This window comes from Canis lupus, chromosome 15 (genome assembly GCF_003254725.2).
Source record: "Canis lupus dingo isolate Sandy chromosome 15, ASM325472v2, whole genome shotgun sequence".
Taxonomy (NCBI): Eukaryota; Metazoa; Chordata; class Mammalia; order Carnivora; family Canidae; genus Canis; species Canis lupus.
In genome coordinates this window covers 44,758,939-44,786,039 of record NC_064257.1, presented here as the reverse complement: position 1 = coordinate 44,786,039, position 27,101 = coordinate 44,758,939, and the positions used below count along the sequence as shown (strand labels likewise).

The 27,101-nt window shown below is 44.4% G+C and overlaps 1 protein-coding gene and 1 long non-coding RNA gene across 9 annotated transcripts in view; one reads left to right on the top strand and one right to left on the bottom strand.

Annotated features, from left to right (window-relative positions):
* The window catches only part of SLC10A7 (solute carrier family 10 member 7), a 242,850-nt gene extending 221,783 nt beyond the window's left edge, over positions 1–21,067 (top strand). For all 4 annotated transcript variants that reach the window (XM_035698731.2, XM_049094161.1, XM_035698733.2 and 1 more), the window contains 2 exons: positions 16,267–16,412; positions 18,548–21,067. In XM_035698731.2, the coding sequence (XP_035554624.1) occupies positions 16,267–16,412; positions 18,548–18,577 (176 nt within the window). In that variant the 3' untranslated portion in view covers positions 18,578–21,067. The remainder of the gene's footprint in view (positions 1–16,266; positions 16,413–18,547) is intronic.
* The window catches only part of LOC112654873 (uncharacterized), a 68,763-nt gene that overhangs the window by 28,960 nt on the left and 12,702 nt on the right, over positions 1–27,101 (bottom strand). For 4 of the 5 annotated variants that reach the window (XR_007402313.1, XR_003133441.3, XR_007402315.1 and 1 more), the window contains exon 2: positions 7,502–7,756. This is a non-coding gene — a long non-coding RNA (uncharacterized LOC112654873). Of the gene's footprint in view, positions 1–7,501; positions 7,757–24,747; positions 24,902–27,101 lie in introns of all 5 variants that reach the window. The other variant, XR_004804915.2, reaches the window with a different exon arrangement.

Below are 27,101 nucleotides of genomic sequence, written 5' to 3'. Positions count from 1 at the left end.
CAATCCGGTGGCTCAAATATGAAATCCTCGGGGCTGTGCTGGAGGCTCATCCCTGCATGGTTTTGTGCTCTGTTGCTATGAGGAGGACCTGTGGTTGCCTGAGGCTGACTGTAAGGGTCAGAATCAGAATCCTGCTCTAGAATGTTGCTGTGTGTGCTTTGAGAGACCGCGTGCAAGGGGCTAGTGAGAGCACTTGAAAGGTCAGAATTGGAACTTTGAGTGGACAGGATAGGTTGTTTAAACTGTGTTTGTGTGTGACTACTGATATGTGTTCAGTTAAAAATACCTGGGTAGGGAGATCCCTAGGTGGCTGAGCGGTTTGGCGCCTGCCTTTGGCCCAGGGCACGATCCCAGAGACCCCAGATCGAGTCCCACGTTGGGCTCCCTGCATGGAGCCTGCTTCTCCCTCTACCTGTGTCTCTGCCTCTTTCTCTCTCTGTGTCTCTCATGAATAAGTAGATAAAATCTTTAAAAAATAAAAAATAAATAAAAATACCTGGGTATGTGGCAGCTTGCTTTCATTCAAACCTGCTAGCCAGCTTATGGGAGTGTAGCTCATCTTCACCTACCTTAAAATTCTTTCTTTGGCCACTACACATTATCTGCCAGAAAGAATCAGAAACTTCTTCACGACAACCCTGGTATAGGTCACTTCCCAACAGTTCTTTACACACATCAGCTCACATTACTCTCACAATCACCCCATATAGGGAAAGTGAGGTTCCTAAGTGATAAGCAGCTTACCCGAGTCACATGACCCAGGTGGCAGAACCAGAACTCACACCAAGTCTGACTCTTAGCCACGTGCTGAACTGTGATGAGAGTTCTTCAGAAAGTTTTCTGCTCTAGTATCAGAACTGTGGTCCACTAGCAATACAAAATTTAGGCTAGATGATCTCTGGGGCCCTTCTTATTCTAACGTTATATAATTCTCTGATTTTGAAAGGTATTCAGCTTTAGAATCTTGAGCCTTTAGAGGGGTACCTTAAGATCAATATTTCTCCAAGGATGGCCTTCTAAATTACAGCAAGTCACTTCCTTTAAAGAAACAAAAAAGGAGATGAATTGAATTCATCTGATTCAGAATTTTTAAGAATAAGCCCCTGGAGTCCAATTTTTGAAATATACCAAAAAAAATAGTATTATGCATCTGAAATTTTAAAGCCACCATAATACATGCATCCAGAATCACCTCTTGGTTTCCAAAGATGGTGGCTCACCCGCCTAGGTCTTTAGGGAAGCTTTTGACCTAGCAGAACATTCAGGCAAATTTTGTGTTAGTGCTTTTTAATGATAGTGAAAACTAGTTTGGGTCAACTTGGCATGGTTGATTTGGGGTCTTGTTTTGTTTGTTTGTTTGTTTTTAACTTTAGTCTGGCTATGATGTGGATACTTTTTATCTCATTATTAGCCAAAAGGAGATACTTAGAACATAGATGCTCATGACATACCAAAAAGTACCATTAAAAGATAAGCAATAAATTTTAAAAATAACTCAGTAGGCTTGGATTCTGATTTCTCAGAATCACTTACCTGGTTCCACAGCTTCAGTATGTGATATTGTGGTTGTGTCTAGGAAGGATAAAAATTTACTTCTGTTTCTCTAATCTATACCTATATTTGTGCCTGAACTTCAAAGGTCTTTTGAGTTCCCTTTGCATCAATCTGGTTAAACCACAGCATTTAGATGTGGAAGTATGCCAGTATTTCACAAGGCATAGCCTGATCAAAGGAAAGCCATTCATTTAGTGCCTACCCATCACCCTTAACAGTCACTCCAAAAGTGAAGCTTTCTTTCTTTAAGCTAAGAGTAAAGTTTAGGCATGTTTAAAATAATTTCAGCATGCCTGGTATTTGAAAGTTACCCTTATATAAGTCCTTTCATGAAAAGAAATATATAAAATCAGTGTAACTGATAGCATGGAAAGACTTTTTAAAAAGAAAGAAAAGAAAGGCACCTGGGTGGCTAAGTTAGTTAAGCCTCCAACTCTTGATTTTGGCTCAGGTCATGATCTCAAGGTCCTGGGATCAAGCCCTGCATCGGGCTCCCTGCTCAGTGGGGAATCTGCTTCTCTCTCTCCCTCTGCCCCTCTTCCCCTGCTCATGCTTACTCTCTCTGTCTCTCTCTCTCTCTCTCTCTCTCTCTCTGAAATAAATAAATAAATCCTTTTTTAAAAGAATTAAATTAAAATTTAAAAAGAAAGAAAAGAAGCACAAGATAGAATCTCTGCTTTCCAGAAGTCAGCACTCTGAAAGGGACAGCAACCCAAACAGAACCGCAAGCACTTATCCATAAACTGCAGACAGATGAAGGTTTTGGCAGCACCCTAAAGAGGAAGTCTCAGTTCCTGTGGCAATCCTCAGCAGTCACAAAAGCTTTAGGAATGCTTCAGACCTCACCCTGGATGATTTCAGTGGCAAGCCCCTTCCCTGTTCAGTCCTATAAACTACTGAAATCTGAGCCCTACAGTAGTATCTCATAATGATAACAATAATCACAATCATTTTTTCTATCCCATAATCATAACAATAATCAGAATCATTTTGGGGGGTGCTGACTCTATGCCAGGCACCAAACTACGTACTTGACCAACACTGCCTCACTAAAACCTCCAACTCTCCTCCAAGACAGTTATTTTAACCTCATTTTAAACAGATATGGAAACTTAAAGGTATAAGGGTTAGATCACCTGATCATATAGCTGACAGGCAGCATGGTCAGGATTTAAACCCAGGCCTCTGACATCAAAGACCAGGTCCTTTCCATCACATCACCCAGACTTCTAGAAATATCTAAGAATGGTGTGTTAGCTGTCTGCCTCTCATTTAGCCTCAGTGATGGGACCAGAGCAAGAGGGGCTAGTGTGTACCTGCACCAGCCTCACGGCAGCTGATCATGACTTGCAGGGGCACCCCGAACTATGTACAAAATGCTTATCAAGCTGTAGGTCTCCAATGTCAACTTTTAGTGCATCAAGTTAGTGCAGACTTTTAATTCCCGAGCTTCATATTTATTTCAAAGTAAAAACCACCCACCCACATAGTTAGAAGTAGCTCTAAGGAGGTTAATTTTACACATTAATAATCAATAATGTACCCAAAGTCATATACACTCCATGCTTCTGAAAGGGAAATGCCACAAGAAATGAGGGGAACACAATTATGGTGTTCTGGAGCTTGTCCATTCTGATGAGGCCTTTGCACATCCAGGAGAGCTGACAGCAGCCCATCTCCCAGTGCTTCCCGCTAGCTCTACACTCGCTGTCAGTTGCAGAGGGGTTTGGTCTTTATTATTATTATTAATATTTAGAAAGTTTGCCCGTAGCAGTACTAAAATGTGCATCACAGAACAACAGTTGTTTACTGTGTTTGAAGTGAAGACTCTCACCCAGGAGATCTCATTCACTTGAAGTTCGTGTCTCTCAATCTCCACTTGCAAACAGAGACCTGTGAATAACAATTGTCATTTCAGAGGTGCATCTCTCCAATTATTTATTTGGTCGTGTCTCTTCCCAGAAGTTCCCTTAATTGAATCAGACACTATAAACCAGTGTGCATGTATCTATTGACAGCCAGCTCTGTGCCTCTTTACAGCAAAGAACAAACAAGCCCGCAGCTGCAAAACAAGGGGGACACCCACCACTTCCTTGTCCCCCATCTACAGCCCCATCCAAACAACTCCAGCCAGAAATTAAAGTTAGCTGCCCACTTTTTTAATGCCATGGGGTACTCGGTAGGTTTTTGACAAGTTACCGTGGGGGCAAGAGGAGATATAAAATTGGACACAACTCAAAAGCTTTCTGGGCCCCAGGAAGCCAGCTCATTTGGAATGTCATCTCCCCTGAAGCTAAGCACAGTAATGATGGCATGGCTGTGCCACTTCCCAGACCTGCCTTCGCTGCATGTTTGCTCTATGTAGTGGTACTCTCAGTACTATAACTAATGTATCTAGTACTAGTGCTCTAGTACTCTAGTACTACCAGAACAAACTTTCTACGTATTAATAAAAAACAAACCCTTCTGCACTGACAGTGGAAAACCAGACAGAAAGCACTGGTGCCGATGAAAAGGTGCTTTTAAAACACAATTTACTTGATCCATTCATTTGCTCACCAAGTGTTTATTTAGTGCTTACTTGTATGACAGGCCCCGTTCCAGGGACAGCAGTGAACAAAGGACAGAAAAGTTCTTGCCTTATCTAGCTCCCTTACCAGCAGGATTAAACAGACAAACACTTAAACATGTAACTATCCGGTGATGATAAATGTCATACAGAAAGAGAGAATCATTATATGGGAAGGGGAATGAGGAGAATGGGAGACTAGGAGTACCAGAGTGGAGGTGGGAAACTTTTAGACTTAAAGGGGGCATTGGATCAAAGTCCAGGAGGAACCAGGGAGTGAGCCATGTGGGCATCTAAGGCAAGGAGACTCCAAGTGAAGGGGATGGTGAGGGCAAAGTACCTGAGGCAACAGTGTGGTAGGCCAGCTGGAGGACAAGGAATAGGCCAGTATTTGGAGAGGGCAGTGAGGAAGGGAGAGGCTGTAGGAGCCATGATACAAGGCTTGGGGAGGGGAATGAGTGAGGGAGAGGCTGTTGGAGCCATGGCACAAGGTAGTGGGAGAGGGGTGAGTGGTACTGTAAAAGGCTTGTTGGCCATTATAAGGACTAAACCTTTCACTCAGAATAAGAGGGGATGCCACTGGAAGGTTTTGGGTAGGCTAAGTGACAAGATCCAACTTGCACTTTGAAAGGACCCCTATGGGGCAACCCCGGTGGCGCAGCGGTTTAGCGCCGCCTGCAGCCCGGGTGTGATCCTGGAGATGCGGGACTCAATCCCGCATCGGGCTTCCTGCATGGAGCCTGCTTCTCCCTCTGCCTGTGTCTCTGCCTCTCTCTCTCTCTCTCTCTGAATAAATTTTTTTTAAATCTATAAAAAAGAAAGAAAGAAAGAAAGAAAGAAAGAAAGAAAGAAAGAAAGAAAGAAAGAAAAGAAAGAAAGAAAGAAAGAAAGAAAGAAAGAAAGAAAGAAAGAAAGAAAGAAAGAAAGAAAGAAAAGGAAAGGAAAAGAAAAAAGAAAAGAAAAGAAAAGAAAAGAAAAGAAAAGAAAAGAAAAGAAAAGAAAAGAAAAGAAAAGAAAAGAAAAGAAAAAAGAAGGGACCCCTATGGCTGCTGTGTTAAATAAAAGCCTGGGGTTGGATGGGCAGAAAGAAGGGGACAGCCCATGAGGAAAGAAAGGTCAGTTAAGAAGCTTTACTCCAGACAAAAGTTTAGGGTCAAAGTGGTAAGAGTAGTGGAAGTGGTATTGGATCCTGGATGTAATTCTGAACACAGAGCTTATAGGACTTCCTGATAAACTGGATATGCTTATAAGAGAAAGGGGAATTCAAGATATTCCAGGGCGTTTGGCCTGAGGAGCTGGAAGACTGGAATTACCACTTAACTGGATTAGGGAAGGTGGCAAAGGAACAGATTTTGGTGGTAGAAGGGGGATGCGGGGAAGTGTCAACAGTTCTGTTTTGAACATGTTAAGTTTGACATGTCTTCTCAATATCCAGTGGTGAGTTGGCCTTGTGAGTCTAGAATTTTCATCATATAGAGGTTAAGTTCGCGGGACTGGATGAGATCACTAAGGAGGATGGAGATGGAGGAAAAAGGCACTCTGGGGACTGAGCCTTCAGGCACATCAGAGGTTAGAGAGGATGTGAAGTTATTTTGATAATAAAATGATATGAAATTCTAAATCAGCCAGACATATTGACATCCAAACTTGCAGGCCTGTATTATTCTCCTGCCTCACAAGGCTAAAGTGAACATTGAATCAGAAAAGTCAATGTGAAGACACTTTGAAACCTTAAGGAGCGGGCTCTCATGTATATGCGGTGCCTACTCCATGCCAGGCACTGTGTCAGGCACATACGTGCCTTATTATCTCAGGTAAGCTTCATGACAGCCCTGCTGTTATTAATCCCACCATCCAAAGTAGAAAACTCTGCTTCCGTGAGGTCAGATAACTCACCCCAGTTCACACTATGAGTAAACAGCAGAGACAGCACACGAGACCATCTGTCTACCTCCAGAATCTTCTAGAGTCCTCTTGCTCCCCCTTCTTACCAGAGCTGGCTTCTCAGCCCAGCTCACATTAGAATCACCTGAGAGCCAGCCATCCAAGAACCATGATGCCCAGACCCCTCCCCATTGCCATTAAGTTGGAATCTCTCAGGATAGATCCAGGCATCAGACATCCTAAAAGCCACTCAGGTGATTCTGACGTGTAGCTGGGTCTGAGACATTAGCCTGCTTTCTGTGTTGGTGTACATTTATGCCCTACTGTGTTCCAGCAAGACTGCAACACAGGATGCTATCTACTCATTTGTTGATGAAAGTGGCCGCTTGTTTGTACTGACTTGTGAAAATCCACAGTTCTCTTAAATAGGTGAAGTACTCAGAGGTTAAGAAAAACTAAAGGGATTAGGAAAACATCATTGTGTCCAGAAATGGCTCCCAGGGCTTTCTCAATTCCTTCCTCTGCCTACAAACCTTCTAAATGAGACCATAACTCCCCAATTTTTGTATCATTCAGAATAAATAAAGGGCGGGAGGGGGCTGGTAGGACATCACCTAGCCAAGTTAAACCACAGAAACCCGAGCTGACCTTTTTAAAACATGAATTTAGGGGGTCTAGGAGGCTCAGTTGGTTGAGTGTCCAACTTGTGATTTCAGCTCAGGTTATGATCTCATGGGTCGTGAGATCAAGCCCTGCATTGGGGTCCACACTCAGCAGAGAGTCAGCTTGAGATTCTCTCTCTCTCTCTCTCCTGCGGCTCTTCCCCTCTGCGTGCTCTATCTCAAGTAAAGAAATCTTTAAAAAAAAAAAATAAAACAGATGGATTTAAGGATAAATAGTGCTGATTTCTAATTCCTAAAGCAAAACTGCCTCATTCTTTTGTGTCAGGAGACATCTCTTCTGAGGTTTGATGTACATCATAAACGTGGTACCATCAAGACAAAAATTACCACCAGAGGGTGATTAATGGCCATGTTGACAAAACCAAAAATGTATATTAAAAAAACACTGTACAGTTGTGTCACAGCTTACTCACATTTTCCACTTAATTAAGACGTGGAAGCCTTCTGGAAGTGCCACTATCTGCTATTAAGAGGATTATCAGTGCAGAATTTGAGGAGCACCAAGTTTAGAGGGTGGGAGTGGTGCACATATCCCATCCATCAGCTTCTTTTTGCCTTGGACTTAAAAGGTTTGAGTGTTTTTTTTCATTTATGTACAAACACATTTAAAAACTTCTATAACATTAAACAAGGCTTTCCAGAGCCAGAGTTCAGTGAATTCTGTTCTGAACCAGGGGCCAGTTCTGTATTGATGATTGTGTTAAATATATTCTGATGACCTTGTGTTATTTTTGTCCTATGAAAGCCTCCATCTATTTTTGATGTTTCCTAGAAAAAGGAAAAAAGTAATCTCAGTGTACTTCCTGCCCACCTTGTCTCCATAAATCCAGTGACCCCTCCTGGAAGACACAGCTAGCATTTGAATGAAGGCTCTGTGGCTCAGTTCTTTAATTCATTCTTGAATTCCCTGTTTGCTAATTACCCCTACAACGCTGTCAGACAGGTGAAGGTGTACCTAATCTTCTGAGGCAGAAACCTTCAATTGGTAGAGTTAAATGTTTCATTGTCAGCATCTGGTGAGCCAGCTCAGGCCATTCATTAAACGTCTTTTCCAATCAGAACGTACCTGTTTCAAAACAGAAATAACACCAGCTGCTCATTTTGGTCTTTCCTTGCATCTTTATTTACATAAAACTTTCAGCAAAGTGATGGGCTTACAGCCCAGGTAACTGAAGACTAAAACACCATCTTTTATTTTCCTAATGGGCCACAAATGGTCATAAACCATGTTTTATTTGAAGCTAGTAAAAGGCCAACCCCATAAGCACCTTTGTTGAAAGGAGTACCTCTCTGTTCCTTTCAGATTTTTTCTTGCGTAAATATTATCTTTCTTGGTTTCACTCTCTGTTTTCAGTGTCATTATTATCAAGCATCTCTTGTGTCTGGGGTCCCTAAGCACTCTGACGAATTAGCATTTCAGGCATTGCAGGCACACAGCCTGGTTGAAGGCCACAGATGATGGAGCCAGTCTGTATGCACATCCCAGCTTCCTCTGGTCACTAGCTGTGCCTGGCCTTGCGGAAGTTGGTACCTACTGCTACCTCAAGTTTCTCATCTGAGAAGTGGAGATAAGAATGGAAGCTTTAGGGACGCCTGGGTGGCTCAGTCGGTGAAGCGTCTGCCTTCGTGATCCCGGGGTCCTGGGATTGAGCCCCCCCACACAGTCTTGGGTTCCCTGCTCAGCAGGAAGCCTGCTTCTCCCTGTCCCTCTGCCCCTCACCCCTGCTTGTGCCCTCTTGCTCAAACTCTCTGTCTCACACTCTCAAATAAATAAATAAAATCTTAAAAAAAGAAAAAAAAGAATGGACGCTTTACTCACAGTGTAGACATGAGGAGTGAATGAATTTATGTTTTGCACACTCTCCAAATGGAAGCCCTGTGTAACTATCATCTTCCACGATCTGATCCCCAGGAAGCCCCGTGTAACTATCATCCTCTACGATCTGACCCCCAGGAAACCCCATGTAACTGTCTTCCATGATCTGCATTCTGCCCTTACCAACATTCAAATGAAGACCAGAAACACCCATGAAGTCAGGTGTGGCTTCTGAAGTTCCATTTCCTAAAGCTTTTGGTCCCTTCCTCCTAATAATGGCCTTGGACATGTAGTTTGTCACCTTACACTTGTTCACTGCCTGCTCTTCCAGGTCTTATTCTCCCTTTTGGATAAAAAATACATATTTTTTTGAGCTCTGCTGAAAGATAAATCTCTCAAGAAAGTTTTACATTAGAAAAGAAATCTGATATTTAAGGCCTTCCACTGGACTGTAGAGGGGCGAGCGGTCAGAGAGCAGCATGAGCTCCTGAGAGGAGAGCAGAGGGGGTGTTTGAGGCCAGTTTGTGAGGCATGTTTGCTGACATCTCCTCTGTGGATCTTGAAGTCCCCATGCTATCTCCGGAGATAACCAGTGTGACAGTTTTCGGGCTTCTGAGGTTAGAAATTAAAATTCCATTTGTATCTGTTAAATTGGTGCAAGATTATTGTGTTTCTCTGCCAGAGGTCCAGCCAAGGGGGTTTGTCAGAGATCCCAAAACTGCCATTGTTGCCTTTGTATTCAGCAGTTTGGAAATGCTCAACATCTCTGTAGGTTCCATGAACCCCACACTGGGCACTGGGGAAACTGCTAGAGAGCTCATATTTGCGCATATTATTCTATTGTACCTCATTTTGGATGACTCTTTATACAAAAAGGACAAAAAATGTTTTCTACTGTGTCTTGTAAAGCAGCAATAGAGTTTCTGATGCTGTGGTTGAGCCATATCAAAGATAATATGGCACGAGATTCCAGTTAAAATGGAATGACACGAAAAGAACAGGAAAGCGAGCAAAATGTAAATCATTGGCAAGAGTAAGGCAGCATAGTCCGCATATTAAAATACCTTGGAGAGTTTGAGCAAAAGACCAGTCATTTAGATGGGAGTGAATGAGAGCAGATCACAGGATCTGTGACATCCTGTCCCCCTTCCTGAGGGAATCTGCAGGAAGTTGACTTGTCAGCCTTTGGAACATACCAGAATGGGTTTGGGAGGAGTCCTAGAATAGCCAGGATTATAAGCAGAATGTCATTCTGGGGGCTGTGCAGACTAAATAGCTCCTGCCCCAAAAGGCCATTCCTTGGGGTAGCTCTTAACTGATCCAGCAGACCTCTGAATGAGAGCAAGCCAAGCCATACCCATCCATCTAGAAGTAGGTGGCTTTTCTTTTCACCCTCACTAAAAGACAGACAAAAATCAGAATAACCCAGGTGTTCACTGAACCCATTTGCCTAACCACTGTGTTCCTAGACAGCCATACTGCATCCTCTCACTGCCACGTGCCATGATGTTGTTATTGGGTGGACTTCACTCTTTACCTAGATTTGGCATGGTACTCTCTATCTTCTCTCTCTGTTAAGTGAGCAAGAGCATACACTCATTGAAGGCCTTGGGCAGGGGACGGTTACCCATGAATTCACTGTTCCTAGAAGAGTGTCTAATGCATAATGGATGAACTTACTACTTACCAGACTCTGTGTATTATTTCACTTAGTGCTTATGTTAAAAAAAAAAAAAATCCTACAAAGTAAGTACACTTTATAGATGTGAAAACTGAGGTTTAATAATTTGCCCAACCAAGGTCACACAGGTGGTAATTGGTAGACCTGGGCCTAACCCAGGGCTCTTTGACTCCTGTGTCTGTGTCAGGTTTCTTTTTTTTTTTTTTCCCTATGTCAGGCTTTTTGACTGCTACACTGACCTGCCTCTTGTAGGCGACTGGATATAATAGATTATGAGTTGCTGCATCAAAATGACAGCTATATTACTAAAAATTAGCATGCTTTAGGTTATCCTAAGTGAAAGCCTTTTCTAACCAAATTCTAAAACCGTTGTTATACTTTATCCTGGCATCATGTTGTGCTCTAGAAATGGCATGTAATCGCTCCTTTGTTTGGTAATTGAGATAAATTAGTGGCAGTGAGTTTGACTTTCTGTGACTATTTGTTTCAAAAGAGAAAGACTGTGTGTGTGTGTGTGTGTGTGTGTGTGTGTGAAGCAGACTGAGACTGGCACTTAATGATGCTGGAGAAGAGTGTCTCTGTTCCTCAAACAGCGACTGCCTTCCTGGATTATGTTATGATTGGGGAGACCATCTATCCCAATGACTTTTAAAGGCAAACATGGTCTTTTCTGGGAGAGTCACTGAGGAAGAGCTAAAATCCAAATAACAATGTGTGGGACATTTAGATAGTAAACTTATGGATGTTTCTAACTAAGAACAGACTAAACAAAAGCGAGAGATCACCATGACAACTGAGGAGAGGAGCAACTGGATTCCAGATTTGCCAGCAGCTCTCTCCAAAACTCAATGAGAAGTCTGAGAAAGCCTTTAAATGGAAAAGAAGTCCTGTGAATTCAGGCGAATGAACCCCTGAAAGACAGGAAATGATCCAGGTGATTGGAATAGACGTGATCTTAGCTATGTGGGCGTGTGAGTATAGTATCAGACTTCAAAGGACTCAGTGTTTTTCAGTATATTTCCTCTCCTTTTCCACACTTCAGTACTCCTTTCAAATTCTGTTCCTCGTCAGTCCAGTTTCTTTCCTTCCTGCCACAGCAAATATATTTTATCTCAGGAAATACGGTCCTCTCCCCAAGAGGTGTGTGGAGGCTTTCTCTCTGCAATCTAGCAGAGCAACTAGTGTTTGTTCTGAATCCTGGGCTTTTTAAATAGGAAACATTACATTAGTACTGATTCTTAAATAATCAGTCATTTCTTAGGTAGCAGTCCTGTGCTTAAATACTGCAGGAGATTAAAGAAAAATGTAATAATTTTGCCTATGTTCAGGGGAAAAGAAAACCTACCCCAAAGAAAATAATGGCAGCATGAGCAAATGCTACAGTACCTGATGCCAGGAGGAAGAGCGACTTCTTTCCTCAAAAGAGGAGGAAATCAGTAGAGAGGCCACCTTCAGGGTAGAGATAGAAAGCTGAGCCTGAATGAACCCACAGGATTTAGGCACATGGGAAGAAAGGGCAAAATCAGACTCAGCTTTTACAAAGACAGGGAAGTGCTAGACCTGAGCCAGTGACAGCAGTTGGCAATGGAAAGTTTGGTTTAATGGAGTTGGCACAGCTCAATGATTAAAAGTAAATACGCTGAGATCCAATTCCGCCTCTACTGAAACGCATGATGCATGGTGTCAGGCAGTCACTTCGCTGCCCTAAACCCCGGTCTCCTTGGGCTTCAATGGGAAAATCGCCCCTACTTCACAGGGCTGTTGTGAGGATTAAATGAGATAATGCAGACAAAGCACTTAGCATGCAGTAAGCACTTACAAAATGCTGTTTTGTAAGTAGGCACTGTTCTTTACTGAAGTTGAATAGGTAGAGAATGTGATGAATGGGCACTGGAAAGTCATTGTAATTCTTGAGCAGGGTACTGGCTTTAATTAATGTGGGTTTGGGGAAGATTAATCTGCCCGTGGTTTGGAGGATTGATGAAGGAAGAGTCCGAAAACGGGGTTGTGTCAGGAGGCCGTAAGAGTCATCTTGGCTCAATTTTATGAGGCACTGAATTAGGCAGGTGGAAGTGAAAGCTAAGGGGGACAGGAAGTGGCAGATGGAGGAAAGAACCTACAGAACTCAGTGACTTGATCAAGGGGTAAGGAGACAAATGGAATTCATCAAAGATAATCCCCAAACTCTGAGTCCTAGAAACTGGGTGAGCCAGTGACAGAAGGGGTTACACCCGCTATGTTATCACTCATCCCTCTGATGGCGGAAAGCTGAAGTATCAGGGCAAGAGCTACCAGCAGGTGAGCAGCAGGAGGGCAGGAACCTTGGCAGTGCTACTGACCTTATATTCCTAGCAAAGAGAACAGTGCCTCCCTACGGCAGAGGCCCAAAAGGTGATTTTTATTTTTATTTTTATTTTTATTTATTTATTCATGAGAAACACAGAGAGAGGCAGGGACACAAGCAGAGGGAGAAGCAGGCTCCATGCAAGGAGCCCGATGTGGGACTCGAACCCGGGAATCCGGGATCACACCCTGAGCCAAAGGCAAGAGTTCAACTGCTGAGCCACTCAGGCATCCCTCAAAAGGTGATTTTTAATAAAACGGATGGATGGATGGATGGATGGATGGATGGATGGATGGATGGTGAAAACATGGCGTACCCACAAGTGAACTAAGCAGTGATGTGAAGTAGATAGTTTTTATATTACGAACAATAAACCAGCCTTGAGCCTTTGGTGTGGGTTAAATAAAAGTCCATATTTTAAAAAATAAATAAAGTCCATATTTAATCTAGTAAGAAAAATGTTTCTCAAGGAAAAATCAAAAACTGTCCATCCAATAGAAAGTACAAACTCTTACAACTTGAACGTTGATACAAAGGGAATTTTCTAATTCAGAGAACATAAAATAAACATATTTAAAATAGGGAGAAAAAAAAACTTGTTCTTGTACGTATTGTTTTATCCTTTCCGTCCTGGGTATAGGATAAAAGAAACTCCTTACTTGCTTGTTAGAAGAAGAAAGCTCTCACTTGAAGTTCCTACTTGGCAGATGTCAGTTGAAAGCTCTGCTTATGGAATATGCTGCAGTGTCAAACTCTGTTGGATAATTTTTGACGAATGTGTCATGTGTGACATGGAAATATGGCATGCTGTACATTACTGATTTCCCAAGTGTTTGGAGCAGGTAGTAATGTGCTGGGAAAGTGCTCTTTATCTATCCACACAGTGTACTTGTGGAGCAATGGGGAAATGCTTTTGGTGGAAATTACTTTAGTCAGAAAAAGAATCCATTTACAATATGCGCCTTCTAACATCTTTCAGACAATGCATTGTATTAAAGAGGCATTTTTTGATTAATGTTTTATAAACATTTTTCAGCATGACAGCTTAAAGCCCCTGTAAAATTGTAAATGCGTGCATAGTGTTCACTTCCATAAAGTCAAATGCCATCTCATAAAGTCTAGTTGGATCCTGTCAACCATGGTGACACAGAATCAGTACCTGGGAGCATTAAAATTAATTTGCTTCATTTATATTACTGCAGTGATAGCAAGATGAAAAGAGTCCTATATTTAAATTTTACTTTAAAAAGAAAACTCTTTCTAGTAAGTTTGTTTGCTTTTTTAAATTATTGCCATTTTTTCTCCTACTTAAAGAATGTAGTAAAAACGGAGTGATAGTCTGCACAGTAAATTTAGGACGGGATCTGGAAAAATACAGATCCCTTCATTTGACACCCTCCTTTTGAGCACCTACTGTCTGCTCAAGATGAAGAAGAAGTAGCTGGTGTTAGTAAGTGCAGTGAGCACTGGGCTGGAACGTGTCACAGGTTGGGAAGCACAGAATAGAAAGGGCCTGATGGCCAGCATGGGACTTTGAGGATGGCATCCCAGAGGAGGCGACCTAAGAGCTGAGGGCCAGAGGAGTGGGTGAAGCAAGACGCAGGTGGTAGGCATTCTAGGCCAGAGGAGCTCGTGTGCAAAGGCCTAGTAGCCACACAGCACTACAGAGGGAGGGTTGGGGAGGAAGCACTGCGGGAGGAGAGGGAAGAAGCAGGAGACATGGGGGAGGGAGGCCAGACAGGAGGGTCCTCATGCACCACACTTAGAAGTCACCCCTGGGCCATAGGCTCCTGAGGGTTTGACATAATCCGATTTTGTGCTCACTCTGGCCACAGAGCGGTACATAGCTGCGACAGGACCAACCCAAAGTCGGAGAGACTGGTGTGGAGACTGTGTGGAAAGCAGTTGAGAGCCGACCGCCCTGAAGGAAGCTTATGGGGGGGAGGTATGAGGGTCACAGGGGTGCCCAAGAAGCCACTTCATGCAGGGTCAGGTCACATTCTGCTCCTGGCACGCCTCGCCTTTTACAGAGCAGTTCATCAGGTCCGGGAGTGCCGACTAAAGGAATGAATAATCCAGCTGTTGATCAAGTGAGTGAGGGGAATGAGAAGGCGCATGACGTAAGCTTCTGGAATAAGAGCTACCGCTGGTTTTCTGACTGGACTTGAAGATCACATTTTGCCAAATTCACTGTCTTGCAGCCAGTTTTTTGCTCAAAAAAACTTCGGGGCCGGGTCAGCTCGCTGAAGAATGACGCAGAGCCCAAGGTTTTGCCAGGAAAGGCTCGAGTGATGCAGCCCAGCAGCCATGGTCCCCAAACTTTGCGTCGGAAACTCTCGTTCTCGTCATTTACAGGGACAGATACCTCTGTGTTTCCATCATTTGTTCCCTCCAGCCCCACTTTGAATCCGCCCTCATCCTCCCGCTCCTGAGCATCGTCCCTTTGGGCCAAATCGCCTTTCCTGCAAACAGGAGGAGAACGATCAGGTCTTCTTTTCTCATCACAATAACTTCCCCGGATCATAGTACCAGATGCTGCTTTTCGCCTGTCAACTGATTAAGTATATTACTTTTTAAAAGAAAGCTCTTTTGTTTGTTATATTAGAAGACAGAAAGTGCAAAAATCTAAACGCGTACTTTCAAAGCTTTGAGAGGGAGATTGGGGACGAGTTAAGTGTTTTCAGTTTACGGCAGTGATTTGTGAGGCTATGAAAAAGAAAGCGGCTATGAAATACATTTTTGCATAAAGGTTTGAAATTTATTAGAAGGTAAAAATAATTGAAAAAGCAGAGCTTTCCTCAGTGGGTTATAATAAAAAGTTATTTATGTGCCATCATGGTGCATGTTTAGGAGCTTGGGTCCTTTTCAGAGGCTGTTCTCAAAGAAACAGGAAGGGAGCTAAGCTATCAAAGGTACTCCACTGGAAAAGCTGACAAACAGACACAGTAATTCTGACAACTGGGCCGTCTTAAAACAATTGGTAATAAGAGTCAAATTGCCAGTGTCTGATTTCTGTTATAAAACCTTAATAGGTATACACTATAGGCAGCTGTTTATAAAATCTGCAGACCTTGCCCTTGGTATAATAGACTCAGGAAGTAGTATTCATTTACCTGAGTTCCACTAAGACCCTCACTGGAGGGTTTAAACATTCAGCACCGATCTTAGAATTCACCTGCCGTATACAGTATACCGCTTTGAGATCGTTGGCCGAAAGAGAAGGTACGAAGCCTTTATTAATGTTCATTTAGTGAAAATACCCTCCCACTTATAATGTTGCATATCATATATTATCTTGCCATGTCCTTTTGACTGTCAAAAGTGAACTTTGGGACTTTGAAGTGGTGCCACACAGGCCTCCCTAAAGACTGGCAGACTGTTTCCCTGCTAAGCAAGAAAAGATCCATTTTGAATCTCCTCGTTTCTCCCATTTTTCATCTTTCTGAGAAGCAGCTCTTCTCTCTCCTCCTTGGTAGATAGGCTGCTAATTTTCAGGGAGAATTATTGGTGCCTTTCAACACTGACCACCTTTTCAGCTTTAACTGGTTCTAGGTAGAACTTAGAGTTTTATGTAGTGAAGGGAAGATGCGAAGATGTGATGACTCTGTTGAGACGTTCCCTGTGAATACATTCAGAAGGAAAGATAGTGCAGAGTTCCAGTTTTAATGGAGAGTGTCTGTAGTTTGATGACAAACGGAATTTGCCTCCAAGTTTTCTGTCTTCTTTGTTCATCAGGGATTCCAATGCTGAAGATTGTGTTTGCAGGCCATGAGCACCTCTCCCTGATATCCGTGCCCTTGCTCATATACCACCCAGTTCAGATCCTTCTGGGAAGTGTGTTGGTGCCAACAATAAAGTCTTGGATGGTGTCGAGGCAAAAGGTGAGACTCTGGAAAGATCTCAGTTGAATGCAAATCAAATTGAAATACTATTTCTGCATCTTAGCTGTTCATATACTTTAACTTTTGCTAGCATATTCTGATTTTCTTAACTAATCACAATAATAATGATGCATAGATCCATTTCTTGAGAAGGAGGACTGAGGGAGGGTTACATGTTTTGTATTGTTGTAAAAGTACAACTATACTCAAAATGCAGTTTTAAAAAGCTTTTTTTTAAAAAATCTGCTTGTATTGCAGGGCATATTGCAATGGGGTAGAGGTGAATATACTTAAAATACCTGTATCCCTCCTCTCAGATGTACACTTTCTTTCCCCCACCCCATCTTTCATGTGTCCTGACTTCACATGCCTCTGTAAATATGATAGCACCTGGCTTTATCTAAAATGTCGAGTTTATTTTTAACTTCCCAGACACCTAATAACTTCTTTGCACAGCAAAACTATGTATTTGAACATTTAAAAAAATTAATTAGCAAAGGAGCCCACACGATGTCAGTTTCACCACACTTAGCTCAGAGTCTTGTAACTTATTTGATTTCCTAAACTATCAGCCAAAACAAAATTAGGATGATTCATACAAAGCTTAGATGCTGCGTATACCATCTAGGTACCCGTAGGGCTGGCTCCTTCCCAGCAGCTCAGACCTTCCAAGACTTCTCGGGGCCTATACACAAGGTGGCAGCTGTTATCAGGAGAGTAGGAAAAAGAGACAGCCAATGGCAGGGGAGTGCCCTAGGTTCCCAAAAATGGACTAGATACACTACCCCTATTGAGCTCTGTGTGTGCCAAGCACATTCTAGTTGTTACTTGGTTCAGAGTGTGGACCTTGAGACAGCCTGCGGCTCAAGGTGACCTTGGACCACCTCCTCTCTGGATGACCTTGGCCACAGTGTTTCATTTCTAGGTACCTCAGCTTCTGCTACTCTGAGACTAATGATAATATCTGCTCTTTAGAGTTACAGAGGATTCTATGGCAGGTGTTTGATAAAAGCTAGCTCCTATAATTATTATTGTCATTGCTGTTCATTACTATCTACAACACCGCTTCTAGCAAGCTCTGCTGTTGCCATTGTGCAGCTTACGAAGGAGGCTCAGGGAGTCAAGCAACTTGCCCAAGGTTATATGGGTGGGTTAGTCAGTTCTAGAGTGAGGACTAGAACCCTGGTCTATTTGACCCCCAGAATCCTTCCCTGATACCACATGGACACTAGTCAGAAATACAGCATTGTTTTAAAACAATGAAAAGGAGTACCCTAGGTCGGTCCCCAGTATCCTACCTGAAAAAGTTACCTTACCCAGCACCTTCATTTATTTTGTCACTTACCAGAATGCTGGCAGTTACCAGTCCTTACCAGGTATGGCTCTGGGCTCCAGCCCACCCACTCAAGAGTTGGTAGAGGAGCCATTTAGTGCCTTTTTATTTCTATTACTATTTATCCCTTTTGAAAACTTCCATTTATATTTCTCAGTATACATGTGCACTGCTGGTCAGATTTTATACACATAAATTGTGACAAAGAATGAAGAAAATTATCTGAAAATCCTAATATTCTGTCAAAAATACACAGTCTTAGTGAACAACAAATTAAACAGATGAAATTTTCCTCTAAATGTTTCAGTGCTCTGGGATTTATCCTGCAGAGTAACAGAAGCATTTCCAAAGGGAGGCTAAATTGGACAATGCTGTTCATTATCCTTTCGCACAGAAACCACTCCAAACCAGAGAAGTGTTGGCTACCTTAAAATAATCCAGACGTAGAATGTTTGCCCATCTCATTTGACCACAAAATAAATACAAACTGTCAATCATGAGGGTATCCATGAATATCTCTTCTGCTTTACAAATAATACTGACTGAGACCCATGGCCACCATCCAGTATACAGTGAGATGATATGAATAGCCAGGTCAGGCTGGAGGAAGTCCGCCAGCCAGTGAAGATCTGCCAGCAGGTGGATCTGTGTGTGGATCCAGAGTTTGGATCATTGGTTATGTAATGCTATCAGGTGAGCTTCGTCTTCCTTCTAATAGCATAAACTACTATCTGGTGTTAATTGTTGCTTTCATTTTGTTCATACTGTCCAACTCTGAACGTCATGTTGTCCTTTCTTGTAGGGAGTAAAGTTGACGAGGCCAACAGTATAACAAAGGAGGCACCCTTTATGCAGCGATGTATATATGTACAGGATTGTACATACCAACAGTTCTGAAGACTTGTACTTGTGAATGTTGCTTCGATGCATATTTTATTTTTTTACACAAAAATATGATATAACAGTTTAAGTGCCTTAAAATGTATTTGACAGGAGCGTTATTTACAAAACCTACTTTGTTGGGTTACTGCCAGGGGTGGTACTGGATTTTGGAGTGGTTTGATTTTTTTTTTTTTTTTTTTTTTTTTTTTTTTTTACCAACACAGGAAACCGTGATTGTGACAAAAAGCAGACATGCTTTCCTCATACCACCTTTGGTGCAGTACAACTCTATACTAGTTACTGTGCTGTTTGAAATGAGGTCACACCATCAGGAAAAATGCCCTTCTGATGACAGTGAAAACTTCCAAAGTCTTATTCATGAATACTTTGATTTACTGTGTGATTCTTTGTTTCTACATCTGTGACATGCCTCTTCCTTATCAACTCAGCAGGGGTCATAGATTGAATAGATGCTGAAAGGCATAAGTTATCTGCATTTCTTGACATCGTTTTTTTTAGACATTCCTTCAAATAGTTTCCACACAGAAATTCCTCAGTCCCATTATAAGAGATTGTGGTGTTATATGTCTTAAATTTATTATAAGCTGCTTCAAAGAAAGAACCTGATGTTTGAGTTATAAGGAAGTGAAGTTTTGAGGTAAACTACAGGACTTGGTATTCAGGATTTTTAAAATTATAGTTCATGTATTTTCCCTTTTTCTGCCATGATTTCTTTCTTACCTGTTTTCCAGCATACTTGCAAACTCGTAAGCACCAAATGTGAGACATAAAAACGTTACAGTTCGTTTGAGAACAGCAACAATTAATGATGGATTATATTCACATTCCACAATGGAGACCAAAATTTTTTCTTGTTGCACAGATGTCTGAGCACAAATTGCCCCTTTTAGCCAGAAGCAGCCTGTTTCATCCTTGAATTAAACACACTTAAGGCACTTGAGACAAGTTATTAATGAAAATTTCCTTGGCAGATTTGACAAATGTTTGCAGCAATTTTTCAAAATTAAATCATATTGTTCTTATGAATAAATAAAAATATAAAGGTCATGGACACAAACAAATGTTACATATACACATTCTGTCTAACCAGATGGAAAGAAAAATGGGCACAGAAAATGCAAGACCATCCATTCACCAAAATATCAAATAAAATGAGTCCCCAGTTGGGCACCAGCTTTCAAAGGAATATTCAACGTGTGCTTCTACTGTGGCTGGACAACCTTGCACTGGACCCAAAGAGAGAATAAAGCGATATGTAGAATTAGAGGACACTTTTCCTGTTTCCTGCACAGCATTCCGCACGGCCTTTCTTGATTTGACAGATGGTATTGGAATCCTGGGTCACACTGAGGCTGACTCTGTCCTCAGCAGCTCTGTTGTTATTTGGTCAGCGACAAAAAAAAAATCATTCCTTAGGAACCTGCCAGGGTTATCAGTAATGTGAATTTATATTATTGTCACTACCAGGTCTCATGTCGTGTTACTTCTGACCATTATTATTGAACCTCATAAATTTCACAAGAGTTATCCTCAGTGTAAATTTTAAGGCTAGCGCCAGACTCTGCAAAAATCTGTGATGAACAGGCAGTTTGTCAAGAATTTCACCTATGTTTGAAATTCCAGTAATTTTGCTCGGTACTTTTGATGCTCACAAATGGAGCACAGAAAGGTTTTTTTCACATTTTGTTCCTACAAGCTTCTTTGAATTTCAGAGGAAATGGGATTATCTGTCCATCTGTCTGAGCTATAAAAATCTTTCTCCCTAGCATTAGAATACTGATTTTTTTCTCCCCAACTTATCTACCTCTATTGTCTAACACCTACAATAGGTGTGATTATGGGATAAGGTTCAACTGAAAATGCTATAACATTTTATTTTTTGCTTTAAAAGATGTGTTTTGTTTCAAATATCTCTACATAGTGCATTTTGGTGGCTTTAGTGATACGCTTATGCCTATTTCTTTTTTTACACAAATACTATGGCATATTTTTCCATAAAGAATAAAAAAATAAAATCAAAATTTATTTGTAATTCAGCTTATTGGGATCTAATTTTTCACCTCAAAATATTTTATTATGTGTTATGCACTGTCAGGCTATCCATGTATGCATTTTTTTGTCTAAATGTATTTATAAAGGAAATACATTAGAGTGGTGATATTTATGTTTACTCATTTTTCCACCAGGATTATTTTTACATGGTTGTTAATGAAATTTGATTTTTTTAATGGATAATAATGTTAATCTTTCCATGTGTTCTTTTCTAAGTTTTAAATTTTATATTTTTCAAAAATTCTTCCCTATTCTGTTTAAAACTAACACACCTCTGGCTAATGTTCAGTGTTTGTTTATGCTAAATACCAAATTTTTACAAAAGGATTGGTGACATAATAAAATGGATTATTTATGATGAATGGAAGATGGTAATACTTCTCTGATTAAAAAAAAAAAAAAAGATGTTTCAGAAATCACAAGAGAACCTGTGGCTTATTTTTAACCTGATTTCACATGCACTCATAATGCCTTCAAAGTCTCTCTAGATTTCTCCTGATTCGTTTCAGTACTATTCTATCATCTGTGGTTAAATACACATAACCTTCATAATCTTATAGGTGTCCATATCATCAGTACCCCCACTGTGGCATCACGTTAAAATCCAAAATTAGCCCTTGCTTTTTCGTTAGAGTTGTTTTCTCTGCAGCAGGGTTGAGAACCAAAAGAGAAACTGTACCCAATAGTAGGCACCAGACTTAAGTGATCTGAATGTTAGGCACCCTTGTCATATTTTCTAGGGCTATAATGATGAAGCCTTAAAACATCCTTTCCAAACACAGTGTTTCTGTACGAGTGCCTTATCTTGTGTAGAATTCCACAAGGAATTGTATGTTCTTCTTCAACTGTCTTCTTGGCTTAGCAGTGCTCTTCTCCCTGGCAGGCAGTTGGAAGTGCCACCCCCCCCCCCCCATGAGGCTTTCCTACCCAGCCCCCCAGCCAATCCAGACCTGCTCCCATGACATACACTTAGAACCTGTCCTTCAGGCCTTCTGAAACCTTTGCACTGTGTAATCATTACTTTGCATTTGTCTCCCACAGTGTGGCCCTCCCTCGTTTCTGTGTCTCTGCAGTGCCTAGCACAGTGCCTGACTCAGAGCAGTAACCAAAAAATGCATGTTGATTTTCTCAACTGTGATCTTGATAGGTAGGACATGAACTTTCAAAGTTATGAGAGAGCTCTTCCCTACATACAGATCATTACTAATTTACAAGGAAAACTTTTTTACTGCTGTTCCTATGCTGAATAAAACTGTGGAGCTGCCTTGTGCTACTCAGAGAGATGCATCATAGCTGTGTAAATATTAACTCTCCAAGGTGACATTGCAGGTGTGATAAGCAAACAATTTTCATCTTCTATGCTTTGACAGGACAGTAAACCCTCAATAATTCAGGCTAAATCAGGTTGGGTCGATCTGAATTAGTGAATACTTTATATGCATAAAAAATAAAGAGTAGCCCTTATGGAAGTGTTAACATACTACAAAGAGCAGATACAGATTATTATGGTGATCATCCTATCACTGGTTTGTATATAGACATAGTTGAAAGGTCTTATAAGAGTTTATTCTCCCCTAGCAAGCCAACTAATCTTATTTACACCATAGGACAATTTTTCAAATGTGAGTAATATATAACCTCATTTAAAGGGGAAAACATTTCTCATAGACCCTGGGAAACATCTCCAGAGCCAATTCTGAGAAACCGCATTAAACAGTAAATGACCATCACTAACAGTCCATCGGGCCCATGTGCCTGTGAACATGGGCCAGGACGCGACCCATGAAATCACAGCACCATGCTGAGTCATAGATGGTCCTCTGGATGATTTCAACAACTCAGAAATTCCAAGCAATCAGAAGAAAGGAGCCTAGGGTTTCTGTGAGACCAGGCCTCAGAGTCTGCTGATACGAAAAGACAACACACAGAAGATCGATCCTGGCCCCAACCATAGACATTGATCATTCCCTCATTACCAGCTATTCCAGATGTGAAATCCTTGCAACCTTGTTGATTTGAGCTCACTGCCGGAAGTTCTAGACTCTGACTCTGGGTGTTCAAAGAGAGCAGTATTATCGATGTGGGGTCCTGGGCTGGTTTTGCCCACGTGCTCAGAACTCATCCTTTCCACCAATACGACTTCCTACCCTGGGCCCCGCAGCTCTTAGCATCTCACGTGTGATGCATCCTGACAGTGCCCCACCCCCTCGGTTGCTGCCCCGCAGCCGTACCTGAGAAGTCCCATGCCTGTTAAAGATGGAGCAAAATACCATTTTCCAGTTCACCTCTCTGCTCAAGAAGCCAAAGGGAATTGTGTGACATCCTAGGTTTGTAACTAGGATCGAATGAGAAAATCCCCACAAACAGCTTGTCACAGCGTCTGCCACTTGGCAGGAACTCAACAAGTGGCAGCCACTATCATCGCCCAACCACCATGGGACCTGGGTAAACTACGCTGCACATGTAGCGTCAGGCTCGGTCCTGCATGACTTCTAATTATGTAAAAGCCAATTACAAAGTCCATTAAATGTCACTAATCAAGTCAGGAAGTGACCAGGGCATGAGTCGTACTTCCTCAGTTAATGAAGATACCAGATTCTTCAACCTGAAGTTCAGGATGGTTGCAGCAATCCCTGTCTCCCAGCAGGCGTAGGAAGGCCTCCCAGCCCCCGTTGCCACACGGGCCTTGCCTTTGTCTGCCTACTCCAAAGAACTCCAAGCAGACGTTTTGCCCAATTTCCTCAAAAGCCCTGAGTCTGGCTAGAACCATCAGATAAAGCAGTTGACAGAGCTGCCCACATAGTTTCCGATGGACCCATGCCTGCCTGGGATGAGTTCCGGTTCAGGGGCTGCTCCCAGAGCAGGCACTGTGGTCACAGCCTCTCAGAGGGACGCTCCTTGAGCTCACTGCATCCAGGTAAATGTTCCCTTTCCACTGGGTGGAGTGCCGCCACGACCCTGGGATGGCTGGCTGGCCATCCCCCAGGCCCGATTCCCACTCACTCCTTTAAGGTGAACATTTTCAGGAATTCCAGTCTCCAACTTTTCTCCCCAGCCTCCCACCCTCTGCCTTTCCCAGTGCCTGTCCCACTGTCACAGCTTCAGCCACCTTGTGTAAACCACCGAGAGCTCCTGGATGGGTAGCCCGGAGTGCACGTCTGACTGCATCTGGACATTCCCATGTGGGTACCCTCAAGGCACCTCAAACCCCACACTCCCTGAAGGGAGAGCCAGCCACCTCTTCTTTCCCTACCCTCAGTCCTCCCCAAGCCCGCCTCTTGTGTTGGCACAGCAGCCAGGCTTGGTGACCCCCCTCAGACCTTCACTTCCCACTTCTCATATTTAGTAATCACCAAATTCTCTTGATCCTACTATAAATCCTCTTCTTAATCTCCACCTTCTTCATCCCACTGCCACTGGCTTAAAATACTTTTTTATTTGTTTTTTTTTTAAGATTTTACTTATTCATTGAGAGAGAGAGAGAGAGGAGAGGCAGAGACACAGGCAGAGGGAGCCCGACATGGGACTCGATCCCGAGACTCCAGGGCCACGCCCTGGGCCGAAGGCAGGCACCAAACCGCTGAGCCATCCAGGGATCCCCTAAAATACCTTTTTAAATGTTATTTTTTGTCCTCCAGTAATACCTTTCTCCAATCTAGGACACATTTATCAATCACCTACCACGTGCTGAGTGCTCTGCTAAATGCTTTACATGATCCTTGTGATAATTAAGACTTAATCCTTGTGATAATTTTGATTTTGGTGTAATTACTCCCATTTTACAGATTAGAAACTGGAGGCTCATCAAGCAGACTCTGGCTCTCTGCATTTCATCTGCCTTCCACATCTCACTGCCCCAGGACACACAGGGGACATATGCTCCAGAGAGAGTAACAATTCAGCCCCCAATGCTAAGTGAGGATCCGGCCGAAACTCAACTAGCCGAGGAGAATGCGTGGGCAGGTGCAAGAGGGAGCACTGGGCCAGGCGTAACAAGGCCAGGCAGGCCAGTTATTGTAAAGGGAGCCCTACATCAGGGCCTTTTACCTCTGGGTCACTGGTTCAAATCCAGGCAGGCCTCAGCTGACAGAAAATCATTACCGGCTCTGTGTCGGGTTGCTTGACAGATGGAAAATGAGTTTCTGTCTCCATCCAGCAGGCAAGTGTCCACATCACACTTGGCACTAAGCAGCTCTTGACTCTGTGGAGACAGAGGAGAAGTCAGGCGACGGTCACCCTGGTGTCAGGCAGGTCCCTGAGGTCAGGCGAGCCTGCATTTCAACCTTCTCTGTGTGCCCGTCTGACAGCTTCCTCGTCTCAGCCGTTTCGGGGGCGCTTTATTAATCTGCTTGCAGGTTTTTTTGTCTGAAGACACTGTTTAACAAGTCATTTGAAGTAATGGAACAGCTGAGAAAATCTGATTCTGCGGCATCGAAAGATGAGCAGCCAAATCACAACAGGACAGTATCTGAAAGGACAGCTTTCCCCTTGGCCGGGCCGGGCCCTGGGCCGCTGAGTCCATGCGGCTGGGGTGCGGCTGCTGGGCAGGGGCGGCTGGCACCCCGCTGCACCCGGGAGCTCCCCAGAGTGGGGGCAGCGGAGCCGGTTCCCTCCCGGGCACTTGGTTTTCCTCTCTTGTTCCCTCTCGAATGTACCAAAGCCACTGGTCTAAAGGCGTCCCAAGCTTAGAAAATGCCTCTTCCCTCCCTGTGCGTGGACAGGCCCTGCCCAACCTTGGGAAGGGGTCCAGGAGCCCCACGGCTGGGCTTCCTCGGCACAGCCCCGTGGGAGGCATCCACAGGCCGCCCTGGGCGGTGCTGAGAAGGCAAGACGCCGCCTGACTGGGCCAGGCCGTGCCGCCCCCAGGGCCGAGGGGCCCGGCACACGCCGTCTTCTTTCTCACTGTTTCTGGCAGCGCCGCCGAGTCGCGCCCATCCTGGGCCCCCGAGAAGCCCCCAGTCCTCCCGGAGTCTCTGGCTCTAAACAGAACGAGCCCACTGGGCTGTTGGGGGCCCCCAGCGATGTGCCCCCCGGATTCCCCCGGCCAGCACGGGGCACACCGCGTGGTCCCCTCTGTTGACCGCAGTGGGCCGGTGGCACTTGCCCCTCCGGAGTGTGAGCAATGGGTCCCACGACTCTCGGGTTCACCTGGCTCGTGGCAACCAGGCCAAGGTGTGCGGAGGGACCCTCGGAGCCACCGCGGAGCCCGTAGGCAGCTTCTGTCCCTGGGAAACCCACTTCCCTGCCTCCCAGAGGCGGCCCCACACTTGAGCTTGATCTCACCCCCCCTCTTGTCTGGTCGCATCGGGGGAGAAGGGACGGGAGCACAGAGGGGAGCACGGAGCTTAGGGCCATGGTGGCACCTCACCCCGTCTTTGCGTCCCCTCAGAGATGTCTGAAGCAGGAAGGAGCCCCCAGATGCCCGGTTTGCTCTGTTGCTCTGGTTCCCGCCTCTGCGGGACACGCCGGCATTGTCCATCGGAGCCGCCCCTGTCCACCTGCTGCCCTTCCCGCCGCCCCCGTCCACCTGCTGCCCTTCCCGTGGCTGCCCCGTGTCCACCTGCTGCCCTTCCCGCCGCCGCCCGTGTCCACCTGCTGCCCTTCCCGCCGCCCGTGTCCACCTGCTGCCCTTCCCGCCGCCGCCCCCGTCCACCTGCTGCCCTTCCCGCCGCCGCCGGCACATAGACTCCCAGCTGCACCTCAATTTCCAGGGCTCCGCCGTTTGCGCAGTCGCCGCGACGGCATATGGTGCGACTTCCCTTCACAAACCGGACAGAAACTGGGGTTTCTCCGTGCGTGTGTGCGTGTGCGTGTGCGCACCCGTGGCTCTAGTTATGAAGCCATATAGGCTCATGGTGAAAAAAATCGGGATGGAGTGGAGCGAGAGCTCGGTGTGCAGGGCGGCCGGGAAGACCGCGCGCCGCGTCCCTCTGCCCTTGGCCGCCGCCGCCCTTGGGGTCCCTTGCGGCCGCCCGGCCTGTCCCCAGAGCCCACGGCTACTTTCGGATGCAGCCTTTCCCGGCTCCCGCGGCACCAAGAGGACGGAACAGGAGCCTGCGGCAGGAGCCCCCGGGCTTGCCCGTCTGCCCACACGCGGGGGCGCAGAGGGGTCAAGGCCAGCACCGGGAGCGGCCCGCGAGGAGCCGGACGGACCCCTGCCTGGCAGGCTGCGTCCTCTGGCTGTGCCTCGGCAAGCTCCAGGTGAAGGCCAGGGGCTTCCCTTGACGTGCAGGCAGCCTGCCTCCGCGAAGGGCAGCAGGCAGCACCTGGTCACAGCCGGGCCGGCGACGCTCGGGGCCTGCGCCCGAGGCCGTGAACCAGTTACCCCACGCGATCCTCCCCGTCAGGCTCCATCTCTGCAGGATGACGATGGTACCGCCCACCTCAGGACCTGTCCCCAG